At 42.7% G+C, this 15,542-nt stretch overlaps 2 protein-coding genes across 5 annotated transcripts in view; one reads left to right on the forward strand and one right to left on the reverse strand.

The window, feature by feature from the left end:
• Positions 1–15,542, forward strand: part of Top2a (DNA topoisomerase II alpha) — a 323,275-nt gene that overhangs the window by 214,803 nt on the left and 92,930 nt on the right. The gene's annotated exons all lie outside the window — the stretch shown is intronic.
• Positions 1,719–15,540, reverse strand: Msl1 (MSL complex subunit 1). Of its 4 annotated transcripts, XM_078042057.1 has the most exons (10): positions 15,092–15,225; positions 14,472–14,567; positions 11,518–11,741; positions 9,452–9,834; positions 7,489–7,536; positions 6,963–7,027; positions 5,549–5,616; positions 5,014–5,138; positions 4,775–4,847; positions 1,719–4,268 (listed from the first exon to the last, which is right to left on the reverse strand). In XM_078042057.1, the coding sequence occupies exons 3-10, from the start codon at positions 11,718–11,720 to the stop codon at positions 4,178–4,180; spliced, it is 1,056 nt and encodes a 351-aa protein (XP_077898183.1). In that variant the 5' UTR covers positions 11,721–11,741; positions 14,472–14,567; positions 15,092–15,225; the 3' UTR covers positions 1,719–4,177. The 4 variants fall into 4 exon arrangements, with proteins under 4 accessions (XP_077898183.1, XP_005321867.1, XP_077898184.1 ...); XM_005321810.4 differs by having other exon boundaries at positions 14,472–15,540; XM_078042058.1 differs by lacking the exons at positions 14,472–14,567; positions 15,092–15,225 and adding an exon at positions 13,805–13,917.

Below are 15,542 nucleotides of genomic sequence, written 5' to 3' on the forward strand. Positions count from 1 at the left end.
TCTCCCAAATTGATGCTGGTTTCATCAAGATTTTAGGCCCAATGTAAACAGATAAATAGAAACTAGTATTGGTTCAAAATCCTGATCTGATTTCCTTCTAGTTCAGGGTTACCAAACGGGAATGCTTTGATTTTAGCAAGGCGTTTGTCAGCAATGAAAAAAATTATATTTTCTTAGACCATAATAAGGATATACAAGGTGCAGGAGTTAAGTTATTGTACCTAGGGGAGTTGACATTAAGATTATATAACAAACAAATAAAGTCACTGATATAGCACAAATTCTTTGTTAATATTTTTGTAAATCTTAGTTAAGGATCGTTATGGGTATCAAATTTATAGACAGTATGAAACTTGAAGGAATTACAAATGCCTTCTTTTTTGGGGGGTGGGGGATATTAGAAATTGAATTCAGGGGTACTGGAACACTAAGACACACCCCCAGCCCTGTTTTGTATTTTATTTAGAGACAGGGTCTCACTGAGTTGCTTAGCACCTCGCTGTTGCTGAGGCTGGCTTTGAACCTGGGATCCTCAGGTCTCAGCCTGGAGCTGCTGGGATTACAGGCATGTGCCCCCGCCCCCGCCACGAATGACTTCTGAAACAGAATTAAGATCCAAACAATCTTAACTGGTGGCCCAAAACCATCTGTCTAGTTGGCCAAATGTAACAACTTGTAAATCTAGCTCCAAAAATCCAACTGCCTAAGTTCAAAATGGAGGATGTATGATTTAATAAGTTACAGAAAAAGACCTGGAGAATTTATTGATCGTAAGCTAAATTAATACAAATAAGGCTGTGAACTTTAATGTCTAATAAGGAAAGGGAAGTCTGTCATTTTGTCCTTTCAGTTATTTGGTCCAAATTCAGTTTTCAAATGGGCATGGCAGGGCACTGGGGTTGTGGCTCAGTGGTACAGTGCTCGCCTAGCTTGCATGAGACACTGGGTTCTATCCTCAGCACCACATAAAAATAAAAAAACAAAGATATTGTGTCTACCTAAAACTAAAAAATAAATTTCAACAAATGGACATGGGTAAACTGTTACTCATCCAGAAGGAACTGAAAGTTCTGAATTTCTTTCTTTTGAGGAACAATTGTAAGATTTCTAAATGTTTACCATGAAGAGAAGACTTAGGATAGCCATAGCCATCTTAACTATTAGATGAACTCTAAGGAATAAAGAAGGGATTAACATTTTTTCATCACCCTCAAAGGCAAAGTAAGAACCAGTGGGTTCAAACAATAGGAAGTTAGGTGTTATTTTTGTTTTTAGCAAATTACAGTCGGATTTTCTAAGTGAGAAGAGAATTCCTGCAGGAATAGAGAGGACCCAATAGGGGTTGCCTAGGAAAGGCATTGGGTTGAAGCAGAGCTGGATTCATTTGTATGGAATGTTGTCCAAGAGAAATCATGTATTAAGGGTCAGACTAGATGACCTATAAAATATTTCCAGTTATGAGATTTTATTATTGTAGACATTGGGCATCAAGTATCCTACAATCTTGTTTTTAAAATTGCCAGTTATGTATAAGGAAGCACTCAACAGAGGGATGAAACAAACATTGCACTCTACACAAATGGAAAGGAGTACATTATATAAAAGGGAAAATTATGTTATTCTATTTTGTTGTGGAAATGGATTTCTTTTTCCCATCTTTTAAATATACAAGCAGAATTTTTCAACAAACCTAATAAATTGAAGCAGAAGTTCAAAAATTAACAGCCACAATAGTTTATTTACAATTGAACTCTTTATAAGATATTTACAAGACAACCAATTTTACACATCAGAAATGGTATCAAAAGTATGAATTACAACACAGACAACAATATGAAATGGGCATAAAACAAAGCTGAAGTGGACAGACAAGCAATTTCTCTTTTTAATTTATTAACGCTAGCTTAAACCTCGTTAAAGAAGGAAACAAAAAACTATGTTTTAGGAGAATTGCAGGGCCTTCAGTTGAAGATTGAATTTCACAGTGTTGTATCCCATGTAGGGAAAAATAAGACAAATTTTCCCCTCACTCTTAACACACTGTAATTTCACCCTTGGAACTTTGCTCCAACCTCCTTGTCAAGGAACCTCAAAGTACTCAAATCAAAGGAGAATTATCTAGAAGAGGGGACAATAAAATAAGAGGCCCTCAGAGAAAGGGAGAACCAAGGAAATAGAATCCACTTAAGTCTGGCCAGATAGCACCTCATGGATTCCTCTCAGTCAAGCAAAAGTTCAATATCTGAGGAGTCCCCTGTGTAGGGCAGAAATATAAAGGTTAAATTTCCTAACCCAGCCCTAAAATTAGGAATCTGACAAGTGCTGAAATCAAGAAGAAACTGAGAGGGATCAGGGAACAAAGTAAAGAGACACTGATTGGGGTATTTTTTCCTTTGGGGCACATTATAAAGGAACATAACAGGTCAGAAAAGGACTACTAAACAGCTTGCCACATTAAAATAATGGAGAACAAAGAAAATCTGGCCCAATTTTTCTAGAAATCTCCTTTTCCTTAAGGTGTGATGTGAGATGAGAGCCCCTAGTGGAGTAAGTCCTATTTCTCTCTACATCCTTACTGCAATGAAGTTTGCAGCAGGTTCCCTTATAGAGAGCCCACTCTCCTAAGCAGATGGAGTTACAAATGAAAACCCATAGACACACACACACACACACACACACACACACACACACACACACACACATACACACACAGAGAAATAAGAGCAGCAAGATCATCCAAGAATACTACATGTGCTGCCGGAATAATTCTTTCAAAGTCAAACCCAGGGAGCACAGATCAACATTTCACAAAAAAGCTTTAGCAGTGGGAGGCCCCTGAGGAACTTTTCTTCTCTTCCCACAATGGTGTCCCGTTCTCTCTCATGCTCCACTGATGGGCCGGCCACACACCCTACATACCTTGGCTTCTCCTCTAAAAGTGCTAATAATCTGGGGACATATTCTCTTCATGGATAAAAGCCCCTACCTTCTAGGAGATTAGACCCCTACTTGTTTTCACACAATAGTCCTGAAGACTAAGGAAAGGCAATTCCTATATATTTAAGACCAGAAGTCTTGTCTCTATTTTTCTTCCAGATAGTTAACAGGGATCGTACACTGAGACCAAAGTGGCCTGGGAGTGCTGTCCTGAAATTTTTCTAACAAAACGGAGGCAGGGGAAGGGACCAAGATGGTACACATACAAATGTATTTTTACAAAGTGAATGGAGAAGCTCATTAGGTACATCTGTTTCAAGATTTAGACATTTGCCAGCCAAAGGAAGCACACATTTCCACCCCCTCCCCCCACCCTCCCTAAATCTCTACCCCACCACCAAGAGCTCAGCTAAAAGGATAAAGCCCAACTAAGGAATACTTGAGAAGTGATGTGACACAAGGACATCTATACAGGTTCTGGCATGCCATCCCCAAATGACAAATGCTTCTTTTTAGCACCACAACTTGTCTGAAACTAACATTCCCATTCACTTTTCCAAAGATTTTATTTTTTGAGGGGTGGGGGAAGAACTTTAGTTACCCATTAATTAAGAAAATAATCACAGTCACATATCCCTTCCCACATGGCTATATCACAGAATAGTTTTAAGAGAACAACTATCTTTTCCAGATATTCATCTACCAAATCTCCACTCTTTTTCCTACTCTGTGAAGATGACTTGCTTCACTTCACTTGTTATTCCTCATCTGGTCCTAATGCTCATGGTGAGGTTTTTTTGTTTTATTTTAGGGTAAAAACCACTATACCCAAGCTATACAGAGAGTATGCGAGGGCAAGAAGAGTGCCAGGCAGACAGCTCCTAAAGGCAGGGATTGCTTCATCTTACACATGTCTAATGAAGAGAGCCCTTGTACCCCTTTAACATAGGCAAATGTGTAGAAGCAGACCCATCCTATAGGTTTAGCTTGAGAACTCATTTCCCCAAAAAGGGAAAGAAAATCCCAATCACCCTCCATAATTGACAATTAGCCCAATGAAAGAGAGTTTTTAGGAAATCAGAGTGATGAAAACAAAACTAAAATTGAGGGAGTATGGAAGGTATTATCAAAGAATGATGATAACATACATGAGGACATAGGTCACATATACAGGTCTCTGCCACTCTCTGGGAATGGCATGCTACAACTATCTGAAGACAGAGGGTTCTTGTCCGCACAGCTATTTCCTACACGTCCGGTGAGGCGTTTGCTTCTTCTGGATCTCCAACCTGCATCGGCTACGCTCATCCAACCAGGGCAGCTCAAAATTCCTGGCAAAAAAGGGATAAGGAACAGTTTGCAAGACCAGAAAGGATTCAGTGTGGACACCATATTAATTCCAAAAAAATCATGTCTCTCAAGACTTTTAGACCTGAATTCTGAGTCCCAAGTCTGGAGTGTCTTTCTTGCCTCAAAGCCACAGCAACAGTCAGTATACCATTAAAGTGACAGAATAGGGCTGGGGATATAGCTCAGTTGGTAGAGTGCTTGCCTCACATGCAGAAGGCCCTGGGTTCAATGCCCAGCATCTCAAACACACACATACACACACACACACACACAGAATAATCTATTTCTAACTCAAAAAGCAATCTTCCTATTCCTGGCTTGAGAATTTTATCCCTGCAAAAGCCATTTGTCCAAGTAGCCTTATTTCTATCAAAGAATCATGGCTATCCCTAAGCCACCTGTTCTACCTTCTATCTAAGCTTCCATGCATCTGAAAAGGAGATACAGGCCACCTAAGAGGGGAGGGAGAAAAGATCTTCATACTTACTGTGGAGTTAATTTTGGTAATGGTCGTCCAAATGCTACAACAGGCAAGAAGGGGGTAATCATCAAACTTTCAACTATGGAAAAAAGTCAAATGGGACCTCATTAGTGACAAAGATGCCAAGTGTCTAGCAACTATACTCAGCTCCAAAATATAGTACAGAACATGACAGTGTGGAGCCTTGCACCCTTTTTTTTCTCCTTTGAAAAACCTACTTTTTTAAATAGGCAGAACTTACTTACCATCATCTGGTTCAGGGAAAAATGAGGTAACCTCAGGCTCAGATTCCTGAATTCCTTTCTTTTTATACATTCTGAGCTGCAGTCGCTGTAAAATTCTTTGTTCCCTGATCCTCTGAATATCCCATCTGTAGAAAACCAGACAAACAAAAGAAACAAACAAACCCAATATTACTACTTACCAAAATTTTCTCTAAAAAAGCAACTCACACAATCCAGATGCTAGGAAGATCCTTGCTGACTCCTTTGGGTGAGGTAAAGAGAACTGACTGCCTGTTTAGGGAAGAGCTGTTTAGGTTTAGGAGTCTAGACCATGTGTTGGTGTTCCACACAAAGCAGAACAGAATAAGGGCATAAATGAAGAAAAAGAAGCCAAACTTGTTTACCCTACAACTACCACTTCCAACTAAAATACTCAACCATCTGGGAAGCTAGTAATGTAATAGTGTTAAGAGCTCCAGGACTCTCCACAGCATGGAAGTGCAAGGTCAGTGTCCTAGAGTGGAACTGTTCACAGAATGCATGTTTCTGGCCTTACCTTTTCCTTCTCTTTTCATCCAGCTCCAGTTTTGCATGCCGCTTAGAAAACACACTGTCATCCAGATTCTGTGTAAGAAACAACAGTGATAAACTATTTATCACCATGTCACCCTTATATACTAAGTAACATCCTGCTTCCAGGAATGTAAAATTTTTTACCTGAGTCTGAGTTCTAGGGATATCATGTGAATCTCTTGGTAACAGATAAATTAAACATGTACTCCTCTCCTTACCCTCATCTTTTCAGAATCTCTGAACTTCAAGATCATTCCCATAATTTTCCAAGGTAAAAGTTAGGTCAAACTGAAACACCCCTGATATTGCCATAAACTCTCCTTCCACCATTCTTTATAAGAGTCTAAGTTTAAAATACTAAAATTTTAAGAGTCAAATGAGCTTGTAATTAACATATATGTGTGTGTATAATATATATATACATATATTTTAATTTTTATTATTTATTTATTTTGGTTATCAGGGATTGAACTCAAGGATACTCAGACCACTGAGCCACATCCCCAGCCTTATTTTGTATTTTATTTAGAGACAGGGTCTCAGTGAGTTGCTTAGTGCCTTGCTTTTATTGAAGCTTGCTTTGAATTCACGATCCTCCTACCTCAGCTTCCTAAACTGCTGGGATTACAGGTGTCCACCATGCCCAGTCAGAATATATAAGATTGTTGCTAAACTGAACATGCTCACTTTCCTCTTTAGCATGAAATCTAACTTTGTTTTGGACACTACCTAGCTACTTATATAGTTTTGATAGAACTTTATTTTTATTTATTCCTATGTGGTGCTGAGAATAGAACCCAGAGCCTCACACATGCTAGGCAAGCATTCTCCCACTGAGCTACAACCCCAGCCCCTAGCTACTTATTTTTTAATAATCACTTAACTACTCTAGATTTCAGTTTTCTCATGTATAAAACGAAGAAATTAGACTTTTTGGACTTAAAGTTCTATTTAATCTATTCCATAGTACTATGACATATTCAAGTTACACTTCCTTTGTATGTGTGTGTGTGTGTATGTGTGTGTGTGTAGGGGGAGCCCCCTGCAAATTTAATCCAGTACTACTCTACCACTGATCTACATTTCTACCTCTTTTTATTTTTTATTTTGAGATAGGGTCTTGTTAACTTGCTGTGGTGAACCTTGAACTTGTGATCCTCCAGTCTCAGCCTCTGAGTCACTGGGATTACAGGCATGCTATGTGCTGCCCAGCTTTTTTTTTTAAAAAAAAGACAGGGTTGCCCATGCGAGCCTCAAACTCTGGGATTCAAACAATCCTCCTGCCTCAGTTTCAAGAGTAGCTGTGAAGACAGGTACATGCTACCATGCCCAGCTAAATCTTCCTATATTCTCTTGAGTTTCTTACTACCTCCCATTGATCACTGTTAGGTACTTACCTCTAGAAGGTCTGAAGGATTTGGGTCCCTTAGAGGCTCTACAGAATGGTCCCTCCAAGAAGGAACTGAAAAAAAAAAGAAAAAGAAAAAGAAAGAGAGGAGGGGTGGAACCACCCTTAAATCCAGAGTCATACAACCCTCCAACTATTCACTAGGACAAGAGGTCTCTCCCCAGATAAGACAAGGTTACCAAGTGATAGGAATCCATTCTATGGCCTCACCTGAAGCCATATTCAGTGTCCTCGCTATGGTATAAAAGAACCTAAAATGCCATTGCAGTCTGCCAAACTCAGGATCACAAAAAACCCTAAGCCAATACCTGACAATTCATATAATGGATGCTATTGCAGTTCCTGAAAAACAACTGAAATTTGTTGTCATTTTGAAGTCTATGGTAGCGAATCAATCAAACACCAAGGAATCTCACTCTCCCACATCCAAATGATGGGGAATGCAGCTCCCAACCATCCACCATCCCACCAACCCCCACCCCAGGCCCAGCCATCACAATTCCTATTCTACTCACCAGCCAAGACTGAAGTTTCTCCTGCAACACTTGATGGCATCAGACACCCTAAATAATGCAGGAAAGAAGAATCATCTCAGTGTAAAAAGAAAAAAAGCCCATACCCAAAATGGAGGAAAGGATCATCACTGAAGTTCTCACTAGGAAGCCATTTTGTTTTTTGAGTTGCTCTTTTGAGAATTTCTCTCTGGGGGAGGGGAAGAGGGAACAACAGACAAAAGAAAAGAAAATAAGCCCACCACTTTTTTTTTTACACTGAGACGACTTCTTTTCTTCATTATTTAGGGTGGTTTCCCTGCAACAGTTGATGGCCAAGGATATCAAACCTTAAACTCAGAACATGGCAGGTGAGTAAAAGTTGACCCTATTTTTCAAATAAAAGATCAGTGTTCTCAAAACTTACATATGTAGTCTTCTTCAACAGCTCCCTCCTCCCTCCAAACAAACTACCTTGCTGGTCCAGCCTCAACAACATGTACAAAGACTTTAGCTTCCTTAGAACAAGCCATTGAGACTTCCTCTTGAGATACGGGCATCAAGAGTAAAGATTCACACATTTACTCATAACTCAGGCTCCTCAAGGAACTGGGATCTCTCCAATCATACTCCTTCATATTGTTAATGCCCACAATCTCAGAGGTGTTTGGAAATTGCTGTACTAGGGCAGACAAAGTTTTCAAAAACAGCCAGCCACACAGAATAGCTCTGGACCAAGCCATTTCCCAATTCCGGATGGGAAGTTGCTTCATGGTTTCTCTTAAGTTGTTACACAGCATTGCCATGGCAGCAAAAAGGTTAGCATTAAGGATAAACCTGTTCAACTAACTGAACCAACAAAAAAAAATCTGAATCTAGATCAGGATCCTACTCTATCTCATGTACTCAAGTGTGAGACCTAATGAATATTAGGTAATTAATCTACCTTCCCCACTTAATTTTGTCACCAGAGCAGCCAAACAAAGCCTGGAGAATGCTCTCAACTTATTGGAATGGATTCCCATCCCCATCTCTGCTAGGGAAAGGCACAGTGGTAGAAACTCAGGGCTGAGGCTCTATCCAAGAAGGCTTTCCCCATCATTACCCCAGAGCACCCACAGCGACTGTCATAGACTAATGTCACATGATTGAAGACACATTTCAGTTACTGGTTGATGTAGGAGATAGGGGAGCATCTCTGTGTGGAAGCCATAAAGAAAACAAAACAAAACAAAAAAAGGGGAATGAAGACCAAAGTCCCACACCCCACACCCTCCCCAAGCAGCTCAGATATCCCAAGATAGTCCTTATTGTTTGAAAAATAGTTTGTAGACCATTTTATTTAAATATATGAACAACCAATGGGCTACTGCAATCCAAGTAAACTCTTCACATTTTAGAACCTTTGTGAAGTATAGTAAGATAATGTAAGACTGTTGGTCTTTGGCAGATTCCTCCTGCCCCCCAGACCGGGACATAGAGATACAGATAAATGCTTATATAGTTAGAGCGGAGGCCCAGGTGAAATTCCCCACCCCAAGCTGGCTCCCCAACCAAAAATTACCATTGGCCCCTGAGAACACCCAAAGACCACCCTCCCAGGTTTCACACAATATCAATTGCAGGAACAGTCGTGCATGGCAAAGTATAAGTTCTATGCATTTCACAGCACAGAAAACCCTTCTTTCAGAGGGCATGCAAGTTGCCGGAGATTACACCCCCAAGTCTGGTGCTCTTGTGATGAGCAACTTACTGGCAAACACATCTCCCAGTGTTGTAAGCAGGCAAATACATTGAGCACATTTTGCTGTAATTCCATCTATTTGCAATGCCTGCACAGTGTCTGTCTCTGGCTGTTAACTTACTCATTCTTGACAGAACTCTGCTTTATTGATTGCACTTTTTAAAAAATGCCAAAGGCATTTTCACACTTGTTAGCTTGACCGCCACCACTAGGGTATAAGAGCAAGTGTTCTCTATGCCTTACTTGCTACAGTCTCCTCCTTCTTTGGAGAGGATTCCCGTAATGGTAACGGTGATGGGGGAGGCTGGTGCCAACGACACAAATACATTTCTGTGGTAGAAAGGTACGGCAAATCTTCTATCTCACTTGAGAAGGCTTTCTCCTTAGGGTGAACGCTGGATCCCTTTTGGGGAGTGGAGAGTCTTGGTGGGGTGTCCACTGAAGACCGGGGCTTTTCTGGGGTTTCTTGGCTCCTCAATTCACGTTTACAAACAGTTTCAGATAGGGAACCACAGGGTTCCTCTTTAATGGGAGAGTGCTTAGGAGTTTTTGTTTTGACTTTTGAAAATTCAGGAGCCAGCTTTTTAACAGGAGTCTTTCTTTCTGTACTTCCAAATGGGGTTTTCCTAATAGATAGGGAAGAAAATGTGATAAAATTTATTGACTCTTGAATAAAATCTAACCTAATTTACATTTTGGAACAAGACGAGTTTCTTCTCTTGTCCCAGAATGAGTACCATCATGTACCTAAATATCTGGTGCTCATTTGGAAGTCATGAGCAGAAATGGCCTCATACCTAAATAGTATGTTGAATAGGCCCTTAATAAGTGCTTGTTGAACAAGTTAGTTTCCATACTTAAGAATCTAATAGTACCTACTTTCTGCTAATTTTCACCCTTAGGAACTAGGGAATTAAACACAGGGGTACTCTACTACTTAGCTACATCCTCAACCCTTTCCTTTTTTTATTTTGAGACAGGGTCTTACTAAGTTGCTTAGGCTAGTTTGTGATCCTCCTGTTTCAACCCCCAAGTTGCTGGGATTACAAGCAAGTATCACTGCACCTGGAATTGCTTACTATATTAAAAAACATTTTTATTTTATTCAAAGTTCTATAGCCAAAGTTTGGTGCCACTACTCTGTGCCAACTATTTCATTACTTCCAACTACAGACTAATATAATCTCTATTTTAACCCCCAGCTGGATATGGTGGCACATGCCTATAAATCCAGTAATTCAGGAGGCCTTTAAGGCAGGATGGCAAGTCTGAGGCCAGTCTGGACAGCTACATGAGAAATAAATAAATAAAGAGAATTAGGGATGTAATTCAGTAGTAAAGTGCTCCTGGGTTCAATCCCTGTACAAAAAATAAAATAATTACTTTATCCCCCAATCATATACCATGTTGATTACAATCTCGTATTTTTTCTTTGCTGTCTGCTGGCTCTCTTTCTCCTACCTCTCTCTCCCTCCCTGCACATCTCCAGAACGCCATCTCTTTTTTCTCTTTGCCAATCTAAATTCCTTACTTCTTTTTTAAGATCCATCTGCTCCTTACGAAGTTTCAGAATTCTAACTAAGAATAATCTTTAATATTCCTGAATCTTACAAAAATTAGTTTGTATCAGTTTTGTAAATCTGCATATTTTATCAAATTTGAATTCTGAGTTTTCAAAATTTTTTTGCCTATCCTTACAGTCTGATTAATTTCTTTGAGTCCAAAGACAATTATGTGTGTTTTTGTTTTGTTTTTTGTTTTTTTGGTGCTGGGGATTAAACTCAGGGGCACTCAATCACTGAGCCATATCTCCAGCCTTATTTTGTGCTTTTTTTAGAGACAGGGTCTCACTGAGTTGCTTAGTGCCTCGCTGTTGCTGAGACTGGCTTTGAACTTGCGATCCTCCTGCCTCAGCCTCCTGAGCCACTGGGATTACAGGCATGAGCCACTGTACCTACCTTGCTATGCATTATATTTTGTGTCTACTAGCACCTAACACAATAGAGGTATTAATACTTCTTACTTGAACTACTACAGTTTTCTTTAAGAAACTCAGCTGTCATATTTGTTGCACATTCTCTTTATGATGTACTCTGCATTCTGTAATTACTACTGTGACCAAAGTGTTCCTAACAGACTTTTATAGCCTACACAAGAAAGTTTCAAGACAATATCTCAGTATAGAAGACTTCATAATTCAGGCTATGGCTCCTATAAAACCAATTCATAAATCCCAATCCCCTACTCTCAGTCACTGGTAACAAGTGTTCTCATCAGGTCCAAACAGTAGAAAAAAGTTATCAGCACACCTTTTGTGTCCCTTTCCACTCCGCCCACATGAGAAAGGCTTGGGAGGCAGAGTTTGGGATGTCTCCGAAAGCTCCGGCTGGCACTCCAGTTTAATTTTCTCAGATAGCTCTGTTTCCTCTCTCTCTTCAGTTTCATAGCCCTGAAACAACTTGTGCCTTTCTTTCTCGTTATCCTTCTTTACCAGCTGCATCCGCCTTTCCATACGTTCAATCCGAGCAAGGAGCTAAAAGAGAGTGGCAAAATGGAGATTTAGCACACACACAAAAATTAAACACAGGCACTTTGGCCCATTTAGGAATCAGCATAGTCTTCTGCCTTTCTCTGGACCCTATAGATTCAACCAGGTCTTTTTTGACAATGCTGGGGATAGAACCCATGCCTTGGACATACTAGGCAAGTGCTCTACTACTAAGCTACATCCCAGTCCTATTCAACTTATTTTTAATTGGCAGACATTAATCCGAACAGTTTTCCTGAAACGCAGTAAAGAAGACAAGTTATGCTTTAGGGGTTTATCTATATGGGAAGAAGTATGGGGAAGTCTGAAAGAAGATCCTCTCCATTGGGAGGGGCCACAGCAGGACTTTTAATGGCACAGTCTTTGTACTGCTATCCTTGTGGCTCCTAGTGGGTTTTAGAGTTTCCAGAATTACTTTATATATGATCTCTGTCTTTTCCCCTATGGTGCTGGGGACTGAATTCATGGTCTTGCACACATTAGGTGAGTACTCTACCACTAAGCTACACCCTCAGCCCTATGTTCTTTTAAGAGGTCCCAAGATGTCTAAATCCTATTCTCTCTACTTCCACTCCAGAACTCTGTACACAATGGTGATGTCCAAATAGTGCATTGAGAAGGAATTAAGAGCTCCCACAGTGACACTAGGGATGGCAGGGCTATTTGTAAGTGGTGTATTTGTGCACTGGGGGATACTTCTAAAATTATGAACACTCCATTCAATAATTCAAACACAACATATACATATTGCTTTGCATTTTAAGTAACAGAAAACAGATTATACCCACTTATCTAAATATTTATTAAAATCAGAGTCCTTTAATTCTAAGTAAAAGGAAAAATCACATACACAGAAAATGGAAGTCTATTGTCATTAAAAACTTCACCTTAACTCAGTTTTAAGAAAGGTGCCCATTGTGCTACTTACACCCTATTACAAAAATTGTGTCTGGGTTAAACAATGATATTAATGCTGCCTTCATTACATCCGTTACATAGATTTCAACAGAGGCCAAACAACTAAAATAAGAGAAAAAAAAGCTTAAACAATGCTCAGACTGCAATACACAACAGAAACCTCCAATGCCAAGTTCAGACTGACACTATCCTTAACTCACCCCACTTTCCCGGCTTAGGAAAGCCTCCAAAGGGGCTATTACCTCAGGAACTGAGCAGAAACCCCAACAATCAGCAGAGAGACCCCTTGTCAGCCATAGTCTCATTTCTTCTTCTTATATCTGTTTTGATTCACAGCCTTAGCATTACTTAACCACAGTCTGTGGGTGACATTTCCTTGATTTCTTCTTCACTGGCCCTTCTCTTTCCACCCCCTCCCCATGTAAGGATATGATGTGTTGTAATTACAGTACCATCACACCCCTGGACTGCAGTACAGTAGCTGAGCAGTGCCACCTCCATGTTGAGTAACTTCCACAAATCAACACCATGAGATATTTTAATGAGACCTGCCCCAGCTCTCATTCTACCTTGCAGAATGCATTCTCCAATAAAACAGCCGCCTGATGCGATTCATTTGAAAAGCAAACAAAATGAATAGCCCTTTCCTCCCCTGCTCAGCCCTTGGCGCACACAACGCCACAGAGAGAGAGGAGAGAGAAAACTGCTGCAGCCTGAACACAATTGTAGAAACCATGTTTATTTTTAGACAGCTAAAGGTATGTTAACACAGTAATACCCCATCACCCCAGCTCCCCTGATATCTGAAGGAGTATGTTTATTGCCTAGGTGTCCTTAACTAACTGCAGCAGTAAAAAAACAAGCCTATGGAGTCACACTCCTTAGAAGCACAAAGAAATAATAAACGACTTCCTACTACGTTAAGATTCTAAAACAGGAATTTTATGCACAAAGGGGGTATCTACTTAATATACTGAACAAGCGTACTTTCCCCTGATGTCTTAAAATCTTCCAGCTTCAAACACCATGCTTATACAAGGGATCTGGTCAATGGGTCATGTTTTATAACTCAGATTCCTATTAAAAACTGTCTGGGGGCTGGGGTTGTGGCTCAGTGGTAGAGCACTCACCTAGCACACATGAGGCACTGGGTTCGATCCTCAGCACCACATTAAAAAAAAATGAAATAAAGATATTGTGTCCACCTACAACTAAAAAAAATAAATATAAAAAAACTGTCTGAAATCAAGGGCAGGGATTCTCATAACATCATTTAAGAATGCTAAAATAAGATTCCACGTAAATCACCTCTATCCCTCTGCTTGCTAAAAGGCCATTGACCCTCCTGTCTAAAGATGCTGCAGCAGTGGTTAGAGCAACAGCTGCTAAGTCCCTCTCCTCCACAATTTCTAACGCAATAGCTCTTTAATTTAACCCCTTCCATACAGACATCACATTTGCACCCCACCCTTTCATTTTTAACCCCTCACAATTCAGGTGTTTTCCCACTCTCAATGCCTTTCCCACAAGTTTGGGGTTGTCATTTTAAATTAACCCTTTGACACCCAAATCCTTCCCTCCCCCTCCCCCTGGGAGGTTGCCCTTTAACCCTTCTCTCTGACCCAACGTGTCTGTGAGCCTGGCTCCGAAGGACCCGGCACCTAAGATACTCCCTTGCTGGTGGCCAACCTCCTCTACCCCCTAACCCAGGGGACCTTAGCCTTCTACAGCACCCCTTCCCCTGAGCATGCGCATAACTTGCTCCTCGTCCCGAACGCAGGTTAACCCCTCCCGTACCGTGTCTCTCTCTGACTTCAGCTCCTCGATCTCCTTTTCCTTGGCCTGCAGCTGCTGCTGCTGCTGTTCGATGAGGTCCAATTGCAGCAGAAGGATCTGTTTGAGGCAGGCGGCCTGACTGGAGGCTCCCGAGCCGCCGCCACCCCCGAGAGGGCTCTTCCTCATACTCTTCCATCTGCCCTCGCTGGCCGCCAGGGTCCCGGCTGTGGCGGTGGGCGCGAGGGGTGGCGGCCCGGGCAGAGGTAGTGGTGGGGGTCCCGCCGGGTCCGAAGCGGTGGCAGCTGGGGGAGCCGCCCCACCCTTGTCCCCAGCCCAGGGCGTAGGCTCTTTGGCCGCCGCCACGAGAGAGCCCGTCTGAATGGGCAGCACCGCCTGATACTTGGGCCGGGGGCTGCAGCCAGCGCCGGCTGCGGCTGGCTCCCCCCCAGTGCCGGCTTGTTTGGTGGCCGGGGGCGGACAGGGCAAGGGCACCGAACCGCCCCAGCTCTCTTCCTGCTGCCCGGGGGCCGCCCCGGCCGGGAGTAACAAGCCCCGGCCCTTGCCGCCGCAGCCGGCCGGGGAAGGCGCGGGGCTCCCGCCCTGGGAGGAGGCCAGCGGGGGTCCCGGCTCCTTGAGCTTACGGTGCCGGGGGAGGAAGTGGGCTTCGGCCGCCCCGGGCTCGTCCTCCGGCCCGCCCAGCGCCGCAGCCCGCTCGTAGTCCAGTCGCTGCTCAGGGTTGCCGCCGGCAGGGGCCGCGGCCGCCTTGAACACTGCGGATCTCATGGTCATAGTGGTCCGGAGCAGCGCCGGGGACCAAGACGGAGGAGGGGGTGGGGAAGGGGCGAGGTGCGGGGGGTCGAGGACGGAGGAGGGGGAGGGGAGTTTGGCGGGCTCGCCTCAGCAGCGCGGCAGCAGGCCCCTGCTAGCGCGGCTCCGCCGAGGCCCGGGCGCCATCCCGCCGGCGTGCGGAGAAGTGGAGGCCGCAGCTGAGGCCCGCCGCCGGCCCATAGGGGCCTCGCCGCCGCCTCTGCTGCCGCCGCCGCCTTCGCCTCAGAGGCAGGAGCTCGCACCCAGCCGCCCCCGAGCTCATCC

Source organism: Ictidomys tridecemlineatus, chromosome 3 (genome assembly GCF_052094955.1).
Source record: "Ictidomys tridecemlineatus isolate mIctTri1 chromosome 3, mIctTri1.hap1, whole genome shotgun sequence".
Taxonomy (NCBI): domain Eukaryota; kingdom Metazoa; phylum Chordata; class Mammalia; order Rodentia; family Sciuridae; genus Ictidomys; species Ictidomys tridecemlineatus.